Source organism: Rhineura floridana, chromosome 3, assembly GCF_030035675.1.
Source record: "Rhineura floridana isolate rRhiFlo1 chromosome 3, rRhiFlo1.hap2, whole genome shotgun sequence".
Lineage (NCBI taxonomy): Eukaryota > Metazoa > Chordata > Lepidosauria > Squamata > Rhineuridae > Rhineura > Rhineura floridana.
Genome location: NC_084482.1, coordinates 64,225,418 through 64,248,963, shown reverse-complemented (window position 1 = coordinate 64,248,963; position 23,546 = coordinate 64,225,418). Strand labels below are relative to the sequence as shown.

Here is a 23,546-nt window from a genome sequence, read left to right as displayed (position 1 = left end):
GGGCACCACATTGGTGACCCTCTTCCTTAACACATGTTGAAAGTTGCATCCTAGGGTTCCCCACCCTTGCTCCCTCCATATACACATGGCCAGGCCAAGATATTTTGCTGCCTAAACCAGAGGACAAGATGGCACCTCCCCCTCCCCAATTCCATTTGCAGAAGCCAAGAGTACAGTCAGTTAAGTCTTATTTCAACACCGGCAACTAGATAGTCTCCTTCAACGTGTCTTCAGGTGGGCAAACTACTTCAGTGGTTGTAGGACAGGGTGCATGGCACACATAGTTCCATCTTCCAACAGAAGGGAATGGCCAGGGGTTGTCTCTGCTGCCCCTCAGCATCTTCCGCCTGAGTCAGTTGCCTCAATCTGCCTCCCTCACACCTACCCCAAACCCCTACTTTAAGGGGTGGGCTTTTTATACATGAATAAAGAGTTTGGATATGGAATGCAAGTCTAGGACAAGCCATATGATGGAGAACTCCATAGTTTTCATGTTGCTCAGGTCAACCCTGTTATACCATCTCTTCTTCAGCATCCATTTGCATTCTTGGGAAAGCCATCTCTTCTGAACCACACTGAGAAGAACGAATTCATACTTTTTACCCCCAAACAGTTCACATTTATTTATCGATACAAATAAAAAAAATCTTTTAAAGACTGTTATCTTATTACCAAGGTAGAGGTAATATGTTACAAAACATTTACAGAAATTGATGTGAAGTTCATGAACACAGAGGAGGTGCAAAGTTGTTAAAATTTAAGTTTAGTGAAAGAAGGACCAGCAGAATTATCAGTTCTGGCAGGAAGGAGGGACAGCAAAATAACAGAGATAAGATCACACACTATATATAGAAGAGGATTAGTTGGGTCATAGTTGCCATGGCACTCCACTAAAAAAAAGTCTTGCTTTTTGTGATGCATGGACCCCCTCATGTGTTTGTGCTTTGAGCTCTGAAAGATGCATTAGACTTCTAGAGAAAAGTATGCCAATAGGACACTTCTGAGCAAACTTAATAGATCTTCAAACAGAAGTGGCTGCAACTCAAAAAAGTTCTACAAAGCCAGACATCTCTGGGCTGATGTGGATTGTTGAGTGAAGCGGTTTCTTTACAGCTGTCAGCAAAATCGCCATCTGAGAGAAAGAGAGAGAGAGAGAGAGAGAGAAAGAGGGGGACCATCTTTCAAGGCAGAGCCCTTACAAGTGGGTAAGAGCTCTTTGGCACCGACCAGGGCACCAGGAACACTGGCTGGCTGGACAGGGCACTATGCTTCTTTGCAGCAGGAGCCATGTTCATGACTGCATATCAAGAATTAAAACTGCTACTGATATCATGCTGGGATCTCATTAGTTAAACCACTATTACAGGCAGTAGGAGAAGCAAGATAGCATGTGTGAGTTTATCGGACCTAATCTACATTCTGCCACTTCTCCACTGCTTAAAGGCCCACCTTGGCCTAATACTTTAAACACCCAAAATTATTAGCTGTCTAATTCTGAGGACAACTGCTTTTGCTCAGCTTTTTATTCCCTTTAAAGTAGCATAGGCTTTTAACACACTGATTCTAAACAAGTTCCCTCATCTTCTCAATAAGGAAGTTACAAGTTACGTTCATTCCTGTCTTCTTTACCAAACAGAGCACACCACCACCACATACTGCAAGGCTGGGCAAGCAAACAGCCTTCTCTGGGCTAGCCCTGTTTATAAGGTCCTTTTATTTTAAATATATTTCAGACCTGGGGTGGATGGAAGGGGATACTACTACTGCAGCTATTGCCCGCTTCGGGGACTAATTTGCAGTCCTTGACATGCTTTATCCAGCTGGCTACTAAGGTTTGATGCAACACAGCAAACTGATGACAGGCTGAATGTTTTGGGTCTTGAACTTTCCAAAAATACAAACAGGTTTCAAGCAGGAGCCTCTCACGTATCAAAGCAGTAACTGCTGGGGGTTAAAAGAGCATTTAGCACAGTAATTAAAGCTTTCATTGTAGGAAAATTGGAGGTGGGAGTGGGGCTGCAGTCATTGTAGTCCCAGCAGACTGCACTTTGCTAAGATGCTTGTGTCCTGCCTGTACTGTAATGGCATATAAGGTTTCTTCTTTGCATTTCTAGGACAGGCAGGGGAATTCTAAGGGAAGGGCAGGAAAAGGAAAAACTGATGCAGCCACCCCTTCCACTCATCAGCTCTTGGCAGAAAGGGTGCCACCATTCAGCGGGTGAACAGATGTAAGTGGGCTGTGGTCAGCTGAGTGAGTCTCCAGTAGAAGGGAGCCCAAAGCATGGCTGGCCTTTGGGATGTTGAGAAGAGCCTCCTCTGCCCTCTTCCTTCCCATCCTTAGTGCTCAGAAGTATGTATTTAGACTTGAAAACCTTTCAATGCCCAAAGCTGGAGTTCTTATGCCCTTAACAGTGTGCTTAAGTGGAATGTACTAATGTCAAAATGGCTGCCTGGGAGCACCAGAAATCCTGCTTCCTCTGCAGAAGGCAGCCCCCACCTCTGAAAAAGCTAGAGGAAAAGGTTGCAGTTCAGCCAGTCACCAGCTGGCACTTCATGAATTGTCAAGTATCCAGTCACTGCTCTCCTCCAGGCCTTAATGCTGAGCAGTAACATAGGAGGAGGCTCACAGTAGCAGGAATGGAGGAAGTGTTTTCAAACCTTGTGAGAGCCTCAACGGCAAGAGCTTTAGGTTAGATTTCTAATGCACTACAGAATGCTTTGAAAGGATGTTAAGTTTTTAAATAAGTTCTCAACCACACTGATTACTCCTCCATTTTGCAAAACAGCCCTTTCATTTCCGATTTGTGCAAGCATGTTTATAAAAAAAATACTATGGCTACTGCATTAAGACTGGACACTCTCAGTTCTAGTTCAAAACAAAACCAGTATATTTAAATGCACACAGCTACTTTACTCTCTATAAAAAGGCCTTCCATTTTTGTTTTGTTTGTAATTGTCACTGATGATTACGCTGTATTGCAGTTGACTGCCACAGACGAGGGTCCGGCCATCTCATCAGTTGGCTTTTTGCTGGCAGTGGCACTACCTGGAAATCATGGAGCTGGAGTGGGACTGGCCAGAAGAGGTTGTAGCAGCACTGAGCTGAGAAAATCCACTATGACTTGATTCAAGGCTGCTCATGGACCCTCTGCGAAAAAGACAGGCACGTGTTAGGGATATGGCACTTTATCACATGTTAAGCTGCACAAAAGAGCTGCTCATTTTAGCTTTAAAAAGCAATTTGCCAGTGGCCTGCAGAAATTCCCTTTCCCAGCACCTGGAGAGACAGACTCTTCAAGTTGTCTGCACAGAAAACTCTGAAGGAAGAAGCATATTTTGTTTCAAGCAGGACACAACTGCCATCCTGCAACAAGTCCTCAGATACTTCTAAAGGACTTGGGAGGGGTGTGGACACATCATCTTTCACCAAAGAAAGTCAGAAGTCTCTCATGCAATTCCCAACCTTCCTCCGTGCCTGCTTAAGTCCTAATAATGACGTGATTTATATCACCGGTAAGCAACCCATGGCCCCATACTGCTCCACACAGCTCTTGAAGCTTCCTTTTCTTCCATCCCAACAGAGTTCCCTCCTTCCTGTTTCCTCCTTATTTTCTCTGGGTTTTTACTAGTATTTTCTACCTCTATGTAGCTTTAGAACAACTGGAAGGGGCAGTATTTTATTATATAAATACTGTTCTCTTTTGTTATGTTTTTCTGGTTGCACAGCATGGAGAAAAGTTCTTATCTGTGTGCATAGAATTACTTTCACTTGCTTTCCAGAACAGTAGCTGCACTGATCTGTTGTACAAAAAATAATCTCTATATATTTGAGAGTAACCCCATCAAACCCAGTGGGGCTTACTTCTGAGCAGACCTGCAAAGGATTAGGAATCTGAGATAGCAATTATGAAAATTGAAGCATGCCAGACTTTATATTTGTTCAGTTAATTCAGAACACTTTCATCTTTGGCTTTGCATGTGAGCCCTGACAGATTACCACTGAGGCAATGCTGCCCTCCACAGGAAAAAAAAAACAAAGGTTCTTTATCCCTGATTTACATGGTCAGCTAATCAAAGAAACCAGGGTGAACAAGGGCTTTTTCCTTCAATCCAAATGCCTTTTCAATCCTTGATTCAGTAGATAAATGTTAAGTAATTCTCAGGATAAGCAACTATGTAAATAAGTCCTTACCTGCATTTAAAAGAACTTTCTTCCCAATGCCTCACACTGAAAAATGTTCAGGTATGACATTGCCTCTTATGATCAAAGACTGCAGTTGATTTGAGGAAAACAACTTCTTTTACCTTGGCTATCTTGAATGAGAGCATCCATGTTGGTTAAAAAGTTGGGTGGAATTCAATTTAGTGCTGTCTCTAGTTCCATCAGAGCAGGGATTTCTGCTTGAGCAATGGAACCTTCTCCTTCTCTCCTTCTTCCTTGTACCTAAATCTGTTCTGGGGGTTCCCCCAACCCTTTGGAGCAGATTTGAGGAGGGCATGGGGCACACACAGAGGAGGAAGGTCACACTGCACAAGTGGAAATGTTTCTGCTGACAGTACATGGTAGTTGAATACCACCTGTTGTATCAAACCAAGAGGTTTTTACCATGTCATTGATTTTGTGCAATACAATGTAGCCAGAGTAAGGCAGTTTTGTAATCCTTGGGACTAAATGCTACTCTCTTCCAGGGCAAAGGCATGTTTAAGCATGCTGAATTAGGAGCAGCTAACTTTTCATGTAGTCTACTCTAGGTATACTCTGAACACAACCAGCATTACAGGCATCCAGGAAGGTATTTGGTATAGAGTTTGATTTCATGAGAATCTGTGCCTTCACAAAAGATCCTTGTAGCTTTTATGGCTATAGGACAGAATCTTGGGTCCTTTTAACCAGTGTCTGATTGGAGTAGGGCTAACTTGGACTTTGTATGATCAGGGAACAAAGCTTTAGAAGCCTGTATGACTCCTCATGACTACAATCTCTTTTCCCCTAATGCCCAATCTAAGAGACCAGATAACTCCAATCACAATGGCTTCTCTCTCCTTTCCCTTTTGTTCCCCAAATTCTTGCCAACTTTAATATTTATTCCAAGTACAATATTTATTTTATTCATGTAAATATTTTGTCAGAATTACTTAGGGGAAAAAAGGTTAGAAAGTGGAAGGACTGCAAGGACCCAGGATTTACTTTCTTTAATGTTTAGTTTTTGCTTTTCAGCAAAGCCAATCATAAGAAATATTTTTGATTTCCTTTCAGAGGACTTTGTCTCCGCTGAGATTTCCCCAGGATGAGGCTTGCAAGGCCACAGCTAAGCGTACCTGAAATCTTCTGACCCAATTACTTCTGTGTAGTACATCACTTTGCACTTATGAGATGAGACCTGTAGAGATGCCAGGACGTCATCCACACGAGGCAGGCTGGTTGTAGCACAAGCAGGCATGCTGTGAAACTTCCACTGGAGAATGTAGAAACCAGGCCATCTAGTCACATGGGACCCCTGAAAGCAAAGCAGAAACATGGCAATGGGCTTGTTTAGGGCTCATGTCTGACTTATGGTGAAGAAGCAGCCACTTACCACATTGCCATCACTGTTTATTTGTATGCCACTTTTCTACGGCAAACCATGATCAAATTGGCTTAACATCTCAGAAAACTTTCATTAATAAGATAATTCAGTAACACAATTTAGTGGTCATGTAATGTAAAGGTTAAAAATCAAAGCATCTGATATAAAAACAAATAGAGGATTATATAATTTATTGTATAATTCAAAGTAAGGCTTAATACAAAAACATAATCAAAATAGCAAAAATCATACATCACCTCCAAAACTGTGGCCCCTAGCAACAATACCTAAACAAGACCCCACCCCAATGGTCTCTAAGCAATTTGAACAGCAGGTTGAGCCCTCGGAGAATAGGCACCAGGTCTTGCAGGTGTCACAGCTAATGTTCACCTCTTAGAATGTTGCATGTGGCAATTTTAACCACATGGAAAACTGTTAAGACTGCAAAATAATTCAGCCTTGCAGTTGTGCTCATGCTCAGTTCCCCCATGTGGCTAGATCTTCCTCTCACTGCTCAGACATACTTGATCAATATGTGTGGGGATAGGAAAGAAAATGCCAGCAATCCCAGGCCTTTCCTTCAGCACAGACTGCTTGCATCAACTCTGGCCTTTGACCACTCAACCCAACAGGCACCCCTGCTATGATATGAATACAAGTTTGAGGGGGGTGGTGGAAACCAATATCTGATTCCGGCACATTAATTTGAATAACAGTTAAAACTGTGAAGCACTGCATGTGAAAGAACCTGCCTCAGGTCTCATCCACATGTTAGATTTAAGGGCTAGAACACTGCATTCTTAGAACTTGGGGGGGAGGGGAGGGAGAGACAATTAATAAGCTGCAATCCCTTGCTTGCCAGAAATGTCATTTAAAATTTATAGCCTGGATTTTCACCTCCAAGGGGTATTTGGGAGAAATGTTAAAGAAACTTCCCCAAGTTCAGTTGTGAAAAGTAGGTACAGCTGACAGAAAATAGGATGACACCTGCATTCTTCATAGTAACACAGAGAAGCTCTAAGGATGGCAATGGGGGTTCAAGAAGGGGGATGGGGAGGACATTTGTGTGTCCAACTCAGTTTTCAGGAAAGTGGTTGTGGTAATGAAACCTCTCAAGCTAGAGAGACTGGTAGGATATGAACCTGACAAGCTGGGCACTCTTATGCTTCTAGGGAATAGAAGATCCTCACTCATCCTCCGAGCTGATCAGCTCGCTTGCTCTCCAAAGCACAGAAGATTTCAGGTATACTGAGCTGCGTCAAAGAAAAGCAGCTCTCCTGAGGCTATGCAGGAACAGCATGTAGCATGCTAATTTACTGCTACTATACTGATTTGAACAACATGCTTTAAAATTGTCCAAGTGTCCTTAAGGTAGTAGCTCCCAAAATGATGACAGATTTCCCCCTCCTCCCTGAGGTACATGGAACTCTTAAAAAAACTCTTTAAAAAGGAATATCAGAGAGCTTTCCTCACTCCTGTGTGTGTGTTCGTTCCCACCCACTTGCCCCTTGCTTTGTTTTTGTTATTTCTCGGTGTGATCTTGAGGGGTTGGTGGCACCCTGTCTGGTCCTTATTTGAATGCCAGTGTTGGCTTTGTGCCCCAACCTGCAGATCCTCATAAACGCACCACTATGCACAAGGATAACTGCATATTCAACTGTGCATTGGAAAGTTTGGAATAGGATTAGGGTAGGGTGCAGAAGGCAAAATAATTTGGGGGGCGGAGAAGACACTAAGCTAAAAAGAAATTGAGAAATTCTGTCTTAAAATCCCTTCCCATCCTATAGCAAACAATAAGGTGACATACTTTAGGTAAGGAAACTCACAGGACAAACCATTGTTCTCTAGAGATCCCACAGCATACAACTTTTCATTGTAACTCAGGAATTCTCTTGGATCTGGCCAGTTATCTTTGGCTGTGATCAGATAACCCAAGAGTGCTGTAGTCCAGGGATGATGGGAAACCCGACATGAACCCACCTGTACACTACGCTCAACATCTAAGGCCCTCCTCCGGGTGCCTAATCCAAGGGAAGCTCGGAGGATGGCAACAAGGAAGAGGGCCTTCTCAGTGGTGGCCCACAAATTATGGAATGATTTTTCTGATAAGGTGCGCCTGGCGCCAGCACTGTTATCTTTTTAGTGCCAGGTCAAGACTTTTCTCTTCTCCCAGGCATTTTAGCATGTGTTTTTAAATTGTTTTTAATTTTTTTAAAATTGTGTTTTTAAATTGTTTTGTGTTTTAAAACTTGTATATTTGTTTTTATTGTTTTTAATTGCTGTAAACCGCCCAGAGAGCTTTGGCTATGGGGTGGTATATAAATGTAATAAATAAATAAATAAATAAAACCTGTAGCATTGTAGATGTTGCTGGCTACAGCTCCTTCCATCACCCTATGGGGTCAATCAATCAATCAATCATTTATTATGGTCAAAGACCAGCACTATATTAAAACAATAAAACATATCAATATGTTACAGAGAAAGAAACAAATGGCTGCAACATAAGATCATATGGCACTAATGGTGTTGGATAAATACACCAATGGGCAAAAAGCCCCCAAAAGGTTAGCTATTATTATTTTCCATCATTAGTCTCCTACAGGTAACAGCTGATGCACAAAAACCTGCGGGTTCCTATCTGAGAGTAAATATTCTAAATAAAATGCATCAGACCTCCCTGGGATATTTGGAAGAATTGGGGTGATGAGATCAAAACGGGAGTCGCAGTAAAAAGGGCAATACAGCAGCACATAAGCAACAGTTTCCACATCTCCCATGTCACGCAGAAGGTAAAACACTCAGCCTAGCGAGCGTGAAAGCTTTTCTATACTTGGGAATTGACAAATTTGTCATATAATTTGTTGTTGTAAACATTCTTGCATAATCTCCATAAAGTGCGGCCAAGCGCAAATGATTTTGTAGATCAATGTCCATGATTTGCTGGGAGACAGCAGTTTTACCTTGGGTATAGCCTAATGCCATAATAGTGGCAACAGAAACACCCAAATGCAGCAATTTATTTATTTTATTATTTATTTATTTTATTTAAAATATTTATACCCCGCCCTATTTCCAAGGAACTCAGGGCGGCTTACAGATAAAAACCATAATCAATTAAAAACAAGCAATATACAGTTTAAAACAATCAAAAATAGATTAAATCAGTAAAAGTTAAAAAATGACAATATTAGTTAAAAGCCCGTCTGAATAAAATAGTCTTAACCTGGGCATGAAAGGATGAAAGTGAGGCAGCCAGTCGAACCTCGCTAGGGAGGGAATTCCACAATCTCACAGACAATTCTCTTTTCCATCTAGATTGAAGAGGATCTGTCAGAGTTAAAGGAGCTAAACCCACTGGGAAAAACATCAGCTTTCCTAGAAGAGGAAGTCTGTGTTGGAATTGCTTTTAATATGTTTTTTTTTATTTTAAACAATATGTTTTTAACCCTTTTTTAAAGATGTTTTAAAAGCTTTTTTAAAAAAATGTTTTTAAAGTTGTTTGTTTTAATGTATTTTAAGGTCTGTTTTTATGATGCTGTGATGTGTTTTTAGCGCTTTTGTTTGCTGCCCTGGGCTCCCGCTGGGAGGAAGGGTGTCATATAAATCAATCAATCAATCAATCAATCAATCAATCAATTAATCAATCAATCAATAAGAAAGAATGTGGTTCACCGGCAAAGTCAACTAACCCTGTTAACTGCTTAGTAAATCAAGTACCCCGGCTGAATTCAAATGTCATCAAGCTGAGCTCTAGTATTGAAGCAATTGAATACCTGAATCTGGAACTGTTGAGATGCCCTCCCACAAAAATCTCAAACAGAGAAAGAAGGACTTTTCCTCAGAAAACATGGGTGGGCAGTGTCCGCAAAGGGAGGAATATATGAACAAAGACCAAATTATTCATAGTGTGAAGACCCAGAAAAATCCCCAGTGGTCTATGGCAGGCAGGGAATGACAAAAATCACCATATGGGGTATGTCAGCTAGGGCTAATGAGGAGGAGGGAGTCCAACAACATCTGGAGAGAACGGGTTCACCTAGCTCTGCTGTAGTCTCTTACTGCCAGTACATATGATTGAAAGACTTGTTCTGTTTCAGACAGGTTACTTCTAAATGGCTTCTAATGTCATTTTGTCAAGAACGAGGTCATGGATTGTGTTCAGAGGCTTGTTCTCACCTGCACACTCTCCCCTTCCTTACAGGTAAGTGGAGACTCCACCATACTGTAGTCTCGCCCCAGTTGCCAGGCTTTGTCTATCAGCTGCACATTATTGCCACCAGGAGAGGTAATGCTGTGGGCCCCCAGGGAGTCCTTTTTAGGCTGCTGTGGGGCTCTCTTGGAGTGATAGATGTTAAACACAATGTCACCTTTACAAACATCAAAATCCCAGGTGATCACAGAGGAAGCTTCCACAATCTGAATAAAGATCTAGAGAGGCAGAAGGAGACATATTAATAACTCAGTCAAAGCAGAAGTTTTTTTTGATGAGAAGAGCCAACTTAGCAGTACTGTCAAATTTCATGCTCTTGAGTACAAATCCAGTTGTGTTGACATTTGTTACTGAACCTGCTACGATGGATTTGTAAGCAAGTGCAAGAGTTTAATTGCTTCTATATCTGACTGTGCAACCTTTATAAATGGTACATTTTTTTTTAAAAAAGTACACCAAATTACAGAGTTTTCATTTTAGCCCCTACAATTTAATAAAAAACTGTTTTTTTAGAAGCCATAAAAGGGTGAGGTGGAGAGAACAAATACATGCCTTATATAGTTCAAGAGCCTTCCAGTGATCAAAGGGAACAGTTTCTGCATCCAGCACATCTCCCTATCCTGCCCCTTTAGGAAAGTACAGATCACAAGACTGATCCCTTCAAGAAACACTGCTAGGGAAAACAAATTGGTGGTTCAACCACATGGATATTCTTCTAGTTACTATATACTCTAAAAAGGTAGATAAAAATATGCTGCAGTTACTGATGGAATTTATCATTTCAAATTGCACTGCATACCCTTGTTGTCTGTTAAAAAAACCAAGTGAAGACGGGGGGGGGGGAAGGAAAGAAGAGAGTCAAGGGTTATCTTCCCAGCAGGACTAGAAACAGTGGCTGGGGGGGTCTAGGAAGTATCTGTGGTCCAAGCACTGGCAATAAGACAGTGCTCAAATTACAGGCGGACCAGAGGAGCCTGGCCCTCTCGCCTTTTGTGACAGCTTCCTTAGCTACTCTTTTGGAAAGAGTGCAGGGAGGCCATGATTTGATTAAAATTAGAGAGTGAGGATTGGGGGAGGAGTTGCATGCCGCCCTACTTCTTCCTCATAATTTGAGCATTGCTTATCAACGCAAACCAATAAAAAAGGACTTGTCCCACTCTTGCTGGTAACTGTTCATATGAGGGCAACTCACATGAGCAATGAAATATCTGAATGGACTTGAATAAGATTTGAACTCCTCCACTGTGAATATGAAATGTATAAGACACATTTTTTTCTAGCTGTGGAAGAGAAGAAAATTCTCCCGATCATATGAACAATTACTTTAAAAAGTGGCCCAGCTGAAATATCATCTAAAGCAACTCTTATCGCACGAAGTTGGCATGAAGCCCATCCCAAACCAACCAAGGGCTGAGCTTGTCTATCATGGATACTGGATGCAAGAAGAGGAACAAGGAAATTTACCTCATGGGGAGCTCCTTTGAAGACACTTGCAGACTGGTAGATGGTTTCTGTCCACAACTTTATATCTTCATTTTCCAGTTCTTCTGCTGTCCGGTACAGAGATTTGGGAACCAGCCCACCCTCTGGAACTTCACACTTCAGAGATTTAATTAGAGGAGGCAGAAGGAGGGGGAAGAAATCAGAGTTAGATCTCTACTCATATAGATCACACCCCAGGAAGAATATGCCCCCAAATTTGATAACTCCATCTGTGAAGGTGACTGAGCCACCACAGAAGAGCAAATTTGAACCGGCTTATTGAAAAAAAGTTCCATCACATACAATTCCATATAAAAATGAAGATACTGATTCAACAAGAGAAACTGTGCAGGACAGCACGTTTCTGGTTAGAAGAACTGACTCAAACCTTATATGGTGGGTTAGACCCTCCATACTAATGCACAGGTCCCTTAAGGTATCTTGTATTCTTATTCTAACATGATTCTCCAAGGGCTGTTGCTTCTGTAGCCAAAACAGCAACAGCCATGCAAAAGGTGGTGGTTATTGGCAGAGCTGGGGTACCTCCTAAGGTTTGCAAAAGTATGAAAAGTGCTTTAGGAAAAAGCCCTCCCCACCACCACCCAATGAAGAACCAACATGTCCACAGCCATGGAATTATTGGAGAGAGAAAGAACAAAAGGGGGGGCAAGGAAGAGAGACAGACAGAAATGGAGCATCCTAGAAGAGGGCATAATTCCATCCATGAGAAGGAGCATACGCTGCAACACTTAGATGAAATGAATTAGTGCCATGCACTGAGTAGCACACATTAGCACAGGGTGGCAAGTACCAGTTTAAACCACTAGCAGCATGTGATAAGTAGGGAACATTGGCAAGGTACGGCATTTATGCCAGGGAGTTCTGGAGATCCAAAATCAAGACTGCTTGAAATCTCATACTATGCATTGATATAGTGCTTTAGAGTTCTGAAAGAGGCTCATATACATTATCACTGTAATCTTTTACAACAGCCTTTTAAGGCAGGTCAGTATTATTGCCATACTCCATATGCAATAGACAAGTTTAAGGAACAGCAGCTTGCTTAAAGATTGCTTCATAGCTCAGATAACTGGAGACTTCCCTGCCTACATTTTACTGCCACTAAAAGGACACACCGTTTCCAGTAATCAACAGGTAAACCAATAATTACAGATGCATTGGTTAATTAGAACTGCAGTATGCTCCAATGATTGTGTTATTCAAAATGTTTAGGTTAACCTGTGATTTAAGCAAAGCCCCAGAAATTGCCGTTATTCATACTGGTCCACACAGATTGTTTACTGGCTTAACATCAGTATGAACAGCAGAAAAAGCACACATTTGACAGGATTATCTTCCAGTTTGCATGACAACAGTGATATAAACAGTTCTGCTACACCTATCGTTTACCTACCATGCACTCTCCACCAAGAAAATCTGGAATAATTTCTTTGTCAATATAATCCAACAGCCCACCAGAACCTTGATAGTCATTGCCAGCATAAATCAGGAATTTTTTTCGTGTGTTGTCATCAATGAATGGACTAACCTGCAAGTTAAATACCAAGTTAGTAAGGTAGCTCACGTCCTTTGAGGTGATAGTAGTGGAGGCAGTGGCAGCTTCAGAAACAGAGGGCTGCTTTGGGATACCAGGGGTCCTAAGTCAGAAATGCATGCTGCATGCAACTCCTCTGCTCCAGAGTTGGTAGATCACAAATTCCAAGAGCTCCTCCCTGCAGCCAGGAGGCTTCTGCCTATGTGGGCTCTATGCTACCTTGTGAGCTGGCTCACTTGCTATTAAAACCAAGTTAGTTGAAACCAATCCTCAAATGGCTTTGATGGCATACTTTTACTATGTCTGACACTCATAATAATGACATATATAAGAGACGCATTATTTTGCCAGGCCACATAACTGAACCAGCCACATTACTCTAGCTGAATTTCTTGTTTTGGTTCCAGAAATGAACCTATAAAAATCAAGCTTGCAAGTGGTGTACAGGCTGGGTCCCATTTCCAAACCACAGATCCTAAGGGAGACAAAAACATATGAACCTACCAGTGTCCAAAGGACTGGAAACACCCTGGGAGCTCGCAGTATGAGAAGGCGCCCCAATGTTTCTGGATAATTGGCTTCAACTACCTCAATGATTCTTAGCAAAGCCTTGACACCAGGTCTCCATAAGTGCCGCATATTCAGGCCCTCCAGATCCACCAAACAGGTCCAGCAGCTGTTTTCCCAAAATAAAGGCAATGGACTTAAAATTTCTACTAGCTTTAATTCCTGCCACCCATGAAATAAAGTATGCTGAATAGTTCTGTATCAAGGTTACTTCACTATTTCACTTTACCCACTCTTATTTGCTTTACTTGGTAAGCAGATTACAGAAATTACATCATTCAAAGCTTCAAAATGGCCACTCCCCATTCCCCAAAATCACCAAAATTCCCTTTGATCCACGCATTACTCTGAACGTGGGGGATAAAACTCATTTTTACCCTGAATATGAAGCAGGCAAAAGTCTCCTTAAAGGGGCACATGGAGCCGGTAAGCTATCTTTCATAGCTGGTCAATCCTTTAGCTGAAACCCATGTGAGATGTGTCCTCCTGATCCATGCATGGATCATGCACCTCTCTCTGAAATAACAGCTTTGGCATGATGCACATCGAAGTGCCAAATGTTGCATGCCATTGCGCCCTGCAGTGGAAGCACAAAGGCTGGTAGCCTGTCAAGCAATACAGCACAGGAGAGGTGAAAACTAAGCCTCCGAATATTCACTAGTGCATTCTGTGACACCATCCTATGTCAAGAGCAGTCTGGTACTAGACTTCAACTGGGCATAACTGTTCACAGATCTGGGGTATGCAGGTCTCACAGGCCTGTGGATAGCGCAATTGTGTTGCCCTCTGCTCTGAAGCACAGTTAATATTTTCAGCTTCTTTTTTCAGAGTTCGTTACTACCATCACAGGCTGAGCCAAGTTCCAGCTGTTCAGCCCCACTCCCTTGCCTCAGGGGACCACAGTGGTAGTTCCTGACTAGTAACCAGCAAGTGAAAGACAACACACCAAGAAAGAACATGACTGAGGGCAGGAAATGTTGCCAAAAACCCCCCTGTGGTGCCATATTTTTGTTCTTGATACAATGCCTTAATGCAATTGTATTGAGAGAATTTAAGACCCTTAATGCTATATAAGACCCTCTGTGGCGCAGAGTGGTAAGCGGTGGTAACGCAGCCGAAGCTCTGCTCACGGCTGGAGTTCGATTCCAACGGAAGGAGGAAGGCGAATCTCCGGTAAAAGGGGTCGAGGTCCACTTAGCCTTCCATCCATCCGTGGTCGGTAAAATGAGTACCCGGCATATGCTGGGGGGTAAAGAAAGGCCGGGGAAGGAACTGGCAATCCCACCCCATATATACGGTCTGCCTAGTAAATGTCTCAAGACGTCACCCTAAGAGTCGGAAACGACTCGCATTACAAGTGCGGGGACACCTCTACTTTTTTTTAATGCTATAGAGGAGGATATAAGTATTTCAAATAAATACATGCCCCAACTGCTATAGGGATGATCCATAGCTAGTTGTACATTGAAGAGCATTTACTCCCGGTTTCTCACCTCAAAACAGCCAAATAAATGCCTGTGATCCCACCTTGATTCTACATACCTAAAGCTTTGAAAGATGTGATGACACTGGTGAGAAGTAGTCAGCTATTCTCTGGTACAAACAGCATGTACTGTTGGGCCCAAAGGTGGTGCACTGAGTTCTGTCTACCACAACTGCCTTGTGGAAAGGAGCACCGGTGTCAGCTCCTGCTCCAGTGGGGTCAATTGTGGTTCTCGGTGTATCTCTTGCATGTTATCAACACTGTATGCCATTTTGAGGGCACGATCTTATTGGGGCATGAATCTGTGGGCTCTGTGTTCATATGCATGACAGGTTTATGTAGGAATTTCACTAGTGTGCTCCCTTAGCTATCTAGGAATCAATTTTAGGACACTCAGTGAGGCACTACCCAAATTGGCATGGAATATCTCTACATGTAACATTCCACTACTCATTCTGTTTCATTTAACAACTATTATCATTTACCTTATAGGTCTTCCAAACACTTTTGTATTTTCTTTGCACCTTCTCAGACCTTCTTCATTTATTGAGAGAACCTATACACACACAAAAGGGACAGGAATATTGCAGAGATGCTGTTGCAGAATGACTATGGCTACAATTTGGGCAAGAGAGCTACTTCTATCACCTGTGTTTTAATTTTAAAAGGAGAGAAATCATTTCCTATTAATATATTGCCAATTCACCGATTCTACAGACTTTAGTCATATGTTTTCCATCTCTTGTTTTAGCATTTTTACCTTCATAGTCTCCATTTATGTTCCAGATTATTGAGTGTGTTGCCTTAAGCAAACTGGTAGGGATCTTTCGGAAAGGAATTTAAAATAAAAAGTCGATACCATAATGTTGTTATGCAAAGCTATAGTGCAACCACATTTTGAATTCTGCATACATTTCTGGTCACCTCACCTCAAAAAAGTAGAACTGGAGAAGGTTCAGAAAAGGGCATTCAAAATTATCAAGGGGATGGAGCAGCTTCCCTACTAGGGAAAGTTGCAGCATTTGGGGCTTTTTAGTTTAGAGAAACAGTGAGTAAGTGGTGACATGATAGCAGTATAAAAAATTATGCATGGCGTGGAGGGAGTGGGTAGAGAAGTTTTTCTCCCTCTCATATAACACTAGAATCCATGGACATCCAATGAAGCTGAATGTTGGAGGATTCAGGATAGCCAAAGAAAGTGCTCCTTCACACAGCACATAGTTAAACTATGGAAATCACTCCCACAGTAGAGTTTGACTACCACCAATTTGGATGGCTTTAAAATAGGATTAGACAAATTCATGGAGAATAAGGCCATCAAGGCTATCAGTGGCTGCTAACCATGATGGCTGTGCTCTGCCTCCACATCTGGAGGCAGTGTGCTTCTGAATACCCATTGCTAGAACCTGCAGGAAGGAAGAGTTGTGTTCAGGTCCTGCTTGTGGGCTTCCCCCGGGCATCTGGTTGTCCACTGTGAGAACAGGATGCTGGACTAGATGGGCTACAGGCCTGATCCAGCAGGCTCTTCTTATGTTCCCTGTCCTGTACTTTAAACAGTGGACAAACCTGGAGGCAATATTCAAGGGCCACGTATGTAATACAGCCTTTAACATTTACCTGACTTTTCTTTTTGTCCATGATTTTTGACATTTGTGTGTAGTGATGTCTCGAGAAGCTACAATGATCTTTTGAGTTGGTTACAAACATTGTTCAAGCATAATTGGGGCCCTTTCCTTCAGTGTACTACATTTTGAAATGCCAATATTGAATTTCACCTGACATTTTGACGCACTTTCTCTCTTATACTATAGAAACACAGCTTTAAGAGAATCACACCACATGCCAATATTGCCACATTTTCCACTAAGCCAACACCACATGTATTAGTAAAAAAAATCAACTACTTCTCAAACCTGGCACAGAGCCAGAGCAAATTAAAGAATATACAGTAAGTATGCTTAAGACATAAAAAATGTAAATGTACTGCCTTCAAGTCGATTCCGACTTATGGCGACCCTATGAATAGGGTCTTCATGAGGCTGAGATGCAATGACTGGCCCAAGGTCACCCAGTGAGCTTCATGGCCATGTGGGGATTTGAACCCTGGTCTCTCAGGTCATAGTCCAACACCTTAACCACTATACCACACTGGCTCTCTGCTTAAGACATAAGGGGACAATATTCCAATAGATATCTGGGAAAATGTATAGAGGAATGCATGTGGGATCTCTGAATATGACAATGAAAGAGTACTGCTGTAAGATAATGAATAGAAGATACATCACTCCAGCAATAATACTTAAAATAGGCACTCATACATTGGGAAGTGTCAGGAAAAAAAGGAAAATTTTCCACATGTGGCAGGAATGTGAGGCAGCAGGAAAAAAAATGTGGAGGAATTAAGAAGGATTTTAATATATGAAATTTTTGGGGTTCCCCTTCCTGGGGTGGGGTTGGTGCATAAAGCATGCAGGGGCAAAGCCCCTAATAAAAATAAATTGGATTAGATGCTGTAAGCAGGTAACATATACTGTTTCAGTAGTTGATATATTATTGTGATAACAGATATGTGCATCAAACAGAACAGTTTTATGACTTGGTCTTCACAATTTTCTCATTTTAAGCCTTTTTAAGATTAGTACGACTGGTTTTTTGCAACTTTGAGTGAATATTGTGCATAATGTGTTTAAAAAAATTCCACTAATGGCTCTGAGAAGCTCAAGAAATAGTACCAATTGCACGGTTGGCATAAGTGTGTAGACTGGAAATATTGTGTAAGTAGAAAAGTGGTTCTTCAATAGCTTAGGAACATTTGAAACTGCAGAAGACTATCAAACTCATAATCTTTTTGCCATCCATCTATGGTTCAGCCTGGTTTGCAGAATGCTATAGAATGAGATAATAGTTTGGATTATTCCACTTCACACTATAGGGTGGGGGTGAAGGAAATAACTTCTTTAATGTTCCCTCCCAAACAGCCTCCAAGCAAACAGAAAACTAGCTGGCATAGAATGTCTTCCCATATGTGCTACTGCTCCCTCCCCTTTCCTTTGCATGCTAACTTAAAAACAAAACAAAACTGGTGACCTTTAAAAAAATGGCATCCCACCTACAATCTGAAGTGGTGCAATCCACTCTCCTACCTCAGAATTCCACAATCTCATTTTCCTGCATGACTAGACCATACCTTAAGATTACCCCCCCCCCCAAAAAACCCCATCTGTCATTCTGGCGGAACAGATTTGTTCAAAATGAACACAGATTGCCAAAGACAACCACAGTGTGCTAATTTTTCTAGTATGATGCAAAGCAGTAAAATATGAACATTGTGTTCACTACAAAAACAAACTTCATCTGAGGCACTTACATAGCGAAGCAAGGCTTCTTCCCCAAGAGCTCGCACCAGGCCTTTGGTATCCATCTGACCAAGTCTCAGCACATACAGTGGACGCCCATCTGAACAAAATAAACAAACAGAAGAGCAATGATAACTGTGGTTGTTAATTGGATTTATGCATATCTACAAAGGCCTCATTAGGCCTTTTTTTAAAACATAGGCAACTATAATGATCAGTACTGGCTTGGTAACCTTGCTTTCGATAAAAGCCACTTCACACCTTCTTGGCTGGAAAGTGAATCTGAACTTTGATGGAGCTTAACCTTTAGATGAGTAGAGACCCACCACCTCACTAAAAACCTGTACTGTCTCGAATCCTGAAGGAAAGGGAGAAACATTCTTTGTATGTTCACAGCTATACTATAAGAAAAGAGGTAGTACTGGCAACTTGGCAGAGTTATGAAAAATTAGACTGCAGGACTGAAGGAGCATATTTTGTTGAAGCAGTTGTGTTTCACTTTCATAATATTTTTAATAATTGCAGAGCAGCCCTAGAAAAGCTTAACATTCCTATAGGCTGAATTATTGATATAATGCAGCCAGATGGAAAAATTAAACTATTATTTAACCTAAAGTGTCTGGCTTTCATGAACAAATAAAAACTTTTTATAAGCTTGAGGGAATCTGTAGAGGTTTTAGTACTTAAAGCAGCATGAATGGGTTTTGACAAAAAAGACAGGAGACAGGTTCATTTAAACCTGTCCAATCACAAGTAATTTGGGATGTTTGATGTGCTATAACATTAACGTTTATATATATAGGAATCTTAAGAAAAATTAAAGACTACTATTCGAGGTCCACTCAGCCTTCCATCCATCCGTGGTCGGTAAAATGAGTACCCGGCATATGCTGGGGGGTAAAGAAAGGCCGGGGAAGGAACTGGCAATCCCACCCCATATATACGGTCTGCCTAGCAAACGTCGCAAGACGTCACCCTAAGAGTCGGAAACGACTCGCACTACAAGTGCAGGGACACCTTTACCTTTACTATTCGTGGTGAGAAAAATTATTAATTTTCCCCACTACAAATAGTAGTTATTTTTTTTTAAAAAAAAACAAGCTGAAATTCTTAAGATTCCAACATATATTATTACCAGCTTTTATTCTTTGAAGCATAATTTTCAGGGACTGAATGATTTTAACACAGAGAATGGCAATATTTTACTTAAAGCACTATTTATAGCAGTAAAGACAGCAGACACATTTTCTCACTCATTCCAACAAACTGTACTGTGTGTTCATTGTCCTTGGAACACATTTCTGAAAACTATGCGTTAATGAATTCTTCATTTCTGCCCAAACGATACTTGAAAACAGATTCAGAAGCATTTTCTTCCTCCTACTGCAAGAATGTTTAAATAGTTAAGGAACATTTTAAAAGCTACAGAAAGCCCTTCCCAAAAGCACAAAAGGGCAAATGAGTAAGGGTTTAGCAATCTAGGCTTAGATGGAGTAGCTGGGGGCTCTTTACATTTAAAAGATTTGCCTCAGGAGGTATCACTATACCTAAGGCCTGGAAGGACTGCAGAAGACAGACTTAAGGTCCAAAGTACCACACAAAGCTTCCAAAACATCTAAAACCTTCAGGGTTTTCTAGCGCTAATCCCTATACCAAGGCAGAATGTCAGTCAAATGGTTTGTGTAATCTCTTTAACTTCAAATGAAGGGGTTACCTTAGTTGATACATTTCATTGGTCCCATTTGGTAAACTTTAGAAAAACTTCACATAGAATTATGAGAGTTAGAAGGTAGCTTGGAGGTCATTTAATCCAATGCCCTGCTCAATGCAGGACCACACTTTGTTAATATGTATATAACACCTTAGGCTAGTAAGGCATTAATGCTCCTATTTTATGCTTAGGGAGTAAAAGCTAGAGACAAAACATGACTTGACCAAAGCCATTAACAGAATTCCTGACAGATTTTTTTATATAAAAAAATTGGATTGAAATTCAACAGGTTATTCCCTAAAATGCACGGGCACTTAAAAGTCTAATCCCTTGGCTCACCTACTGTGGGCTGGAAGTGTGAGGCATCAGGGAAGGCTAGGAAAGTAGCATTTTTCAATCCAACCAAGTTCCAGCTGATGGGGGAGGAACAACTTCTAGAACATGTCACTGTTCTAGCCTTAGCACACCCATTTGTTTCAATAAATATTTCGAGACTTAGGTACTTATGCTTACATAATGACTTTACATGTGAAACCCTGTGGGGACATGATATTTAAACAAAGCAATAATTTGATAAATCGGATCACAGGTCAGGAACTTGGCTCCCTTTTCCTACTGAATATGGAACAGAGCCAGCTGACTTTTATTAATGTTTCAAAAGCTACAGACTATTACAAACACAACAGGAGTTTTATGATATTGCAGGACCATAAGCCATAGATATTGGAAAATTAAGATTCTTTTAAACCAATTGTACAAAAGATGACACCTGTTGAGTAACTCATTTCAAAAGATATAGTTTTATAATGCAACTTTTCATGAGAGGAGGAATTAAGAAGATTGTGAGGATAGGAAGAGATGTGACATTTTTACTTAATTTTCCATTTATTTGATTTTTGTAACAGAGTAACAAAATCAATGTCTGTACAACACTTTTGAGTCTTTACCTTCTGCCCCCCACCCCCATTTCATAATACCAAACAACATTCTTGTGTGCCTACTACAATTAACCAAAACTCTACCTGCTGAGTTCCTTATGCAGTGGCCTCCACTATATCCAGATACCTTATACTTTAGATCTAACAGAGCTTCACAGCATTCTTGATAAGCACACTTAAGCACTTTAGCTTGTCCAAATTATTTGATCTGTTCAGAAAGTACCACAAAAATTTCAGCTCTCTTTTCTAGGCTCTACTAATCAACAGCATTTGAGTAGTCAAAACAGATCTCCCCATCTGTCAGGCACTCTGAGACCTCCTCAAATAAAGTACAATCTTTATAAACTGCTACTGTACCTTTGTCATGGTGGTGCCAGCCTCCTGCATAATAATCCTGCAGTACTTGAGGAGGGTTCCAAGTATCCAGAATATAGTCCACCTGGTGCTGTTTGCGCCATGTTAATGACTGGCACAGGATCTCTCTGGCTTTATCAATGTTGAAATCTCTAGCGCGCAAGAATCTTAAGATATGCTCATCCTTTGGGATCTGTAAAAAGGTGAGTAAAGGTGACCAAAAGTTAAAAACCAGGTGACTCTGAAGCAGAGGCCTTTGCGAGTAGCAAAATACCCATCTTACACCCTCACAGCAGAAAACTAGGGCTGTCACCATGATTCACTAGATTTAGGTATCTCTGCATACATCTAATTGTGAATATGTTGTACTCTTTGTATTAAATTTTACATTCTACCTTTCGAGGCAAAATGTCAACTCAAAGTAGCTTAAAAAGTTTTAGATAAAGCAATAAATTAAGTATTATATGCTCTTTCTTCAGATGATCTGTATGTTCTTGGATGACTCTCTCTCTCTCTCTCTCCCTCTCCCTCTCTCCCTCCCTCCCCCGAGAAACAGGAAGACACAGGCAGCACAGAACTAAAGAAAAATTATTATCCATTGTAGAATGTGATGTCCCTGTATTTTCATATCTGTAAATATGGTAAGTGCGGGTTTATTAAGTGATATATGGTAAGTGACTGAGTGAGAGGGGGGAGTACATGGGCTAGAATGCTGGAGAATGTTGGATGATGATTGGCTGAGTGTTTGAATGGCTGAAGGTATAAATGAGAGGATGACAGTTGAGTCGGGGGGAGTTGTGGGGGGAGTTGTGAGAGTCGTGAGTGGAAAGTTATTTGGATGAGTTGGTTGGCAGAGTTCTGAGGGTGGGTTGGATTATATTTGGCTGGTATTTAGGCAGAATATATCTGGAAACATAAAGAGGGACACTATATGAAACCATACGCTTGTTGAACATTCCTAAAGTAATCTTGTTATTTCCTGGTGTTATCAAATAAATACTTTTATTGGTTTACCAAAAGCCTGATCCTTGGCTGGGGATACACAGACCAGAAGGGAGGGCAGAGTAATTACCAAGGCTGGAGGGAAACTGTATCAAATAAATGGTGGCAGCGGTGAAGGGAGATATTGTAACATCGTCAAGTATCCAGAGCAACCCAGGATTGTATGCTTAATAGACAAAGATACAAGGGGGTTGTGGACAGCAAGGGCACCCAGACACAAAGTAACAAGCCATAGGGAGACTAAGGCAAAGTCTCTAGCAGTATTGTTTACAGGGAGTGACTGGTGCTGCTGCGTAGCAGTGGGATCTTGTGAGATCTGTGCTAGAGCGTGTGAAAGAACAAATAAAAACCGAGATCCTGACCGGTGGTGGCTCTGGTGGGAGTATCACAGGTAGAGCCAGCTGGTGGGATCGTCACATAGAATACTCTACACAGCGAGAAAGACATGGCACTGGATACTGGAGCAATGTTTGTGAACAGGAACTGCCTTGTTAACAAGCCTTGCAGCAGCAGGAAACAGCAGCAGCAAAATAAATCTCTCTGTAGAACTGGTTAATATGTTGACATTTCGAAACCTCTAGCATATATGAAAGGATCACTGTGCTACCAAGCCAAAGCTTTGTTTTCTTGAAGTATAAAAGCATCTGGCCTCTGCGCTCTGGAAAGCAGATTTAAAGATTAGACTTTTTCAGCACACACACACAAAACTAAAGGTATCAGGTTCAAACTAGTTCAAGGCTATCTTATGTAAAATATGTCCATTCCCTTGGCTGGAATATTGACATTCTGCCAAACCATCTTGCATGCTATGCACTTTTCTGATGAACAGGAATTTAAGCAGAGAGATTCTTACTTTGCCTTTGTGCGTTTCCTGGAGCCACTGTCGAAGCCTGATGAGACAGCTTTCCTGAAGTGGTGTCAAGTCTCCCAAATACCTCTTGATGTAGTCTGCATCTAGCTTGTCTGAAACCGTATTTACACAAATGCTATTAGAAACAATGATCGTTGGGTCAGTTATCAATGGTTTTCAATATACATTCTTCAAGTGGAAACACTGGTTTGTCATTTGCAGAGCAAGCTGCCATTTTCAAGTCTTAGCTGCATTTGATAAAAGTGCTACTAGCTTTGGTAACCCTTTCTAGCTGAGCTCTTTTCTTCCACTAGCTACAGCTCTGGGAAACCCTGGCCAATACTGGGTGCTTTTCCTCCTCAAAATCCTCAGTTAATAAAAAAACCCAATCACCTACAGATTTTATCTTTGAAAACATAAAACTGTAAAGCTGCTTGTATTATTTATTCAGTGCAACTAAAATCAAAA

At 41.3% G+C, this 23,546-nt stretch overlaps 1 protein-coding gene across 1 annotated transcript in view; it reads right to left on the bottom strand.

Annotated features, from left to right (window-relative positions):
• Positions 1–591: 591 nt before the first annotated feature.
• SEC14L1 (SEC14 like lipid binding 1) overlaps positions 592–23,546 on the bottom strand; it is a 58,043-nt gene continuing 35,088 nt past the window's right edge. Inside the window, exons 7-17 of the mRNA XM_061616339.1 lie at positions 23,082–23,191; positions 21,230–21,419; positions 18,235–18,323; positions 15,353–15,423; positions 13,322–13,493; positions 12,677–12,811; positions 11,245–11,379; positions 9,747–9,998; positions 5,320–5,498; positions 3,047–3,148; positions 592–1,132 (exon numbers count right to left, since the gene is read on the bottom strand). Of these exons, the coding sequence (XP_061472323.1) occupies positions 1,117–1,132; positions 3,047–3,148; positions 5,320–5,498; positions 9,747–9,998; positions 11,245–11,379; positions 12,677–12,811; positions 13,322–13,493; positions 15,353–15,423; positions 18,235–18,323; positions 21,230–21,419; positions 23,082–23,191 (1,451 nt within the window). The 3' untranslated portion in view covers positions 592–1,116. The remainder of the gene's footprint in view (positions 1,133–3,046; positions 3,149–5,319; positions 5,499–9,746; positions 9,999–11,244; positions 11,380–12,676; positions 12,812–13,321; positions 13,494–15,352; positions 15,424–18,234; positions 18,324–21,229; positions 21,420–23,081; positions 23,192–23,546) is intronic.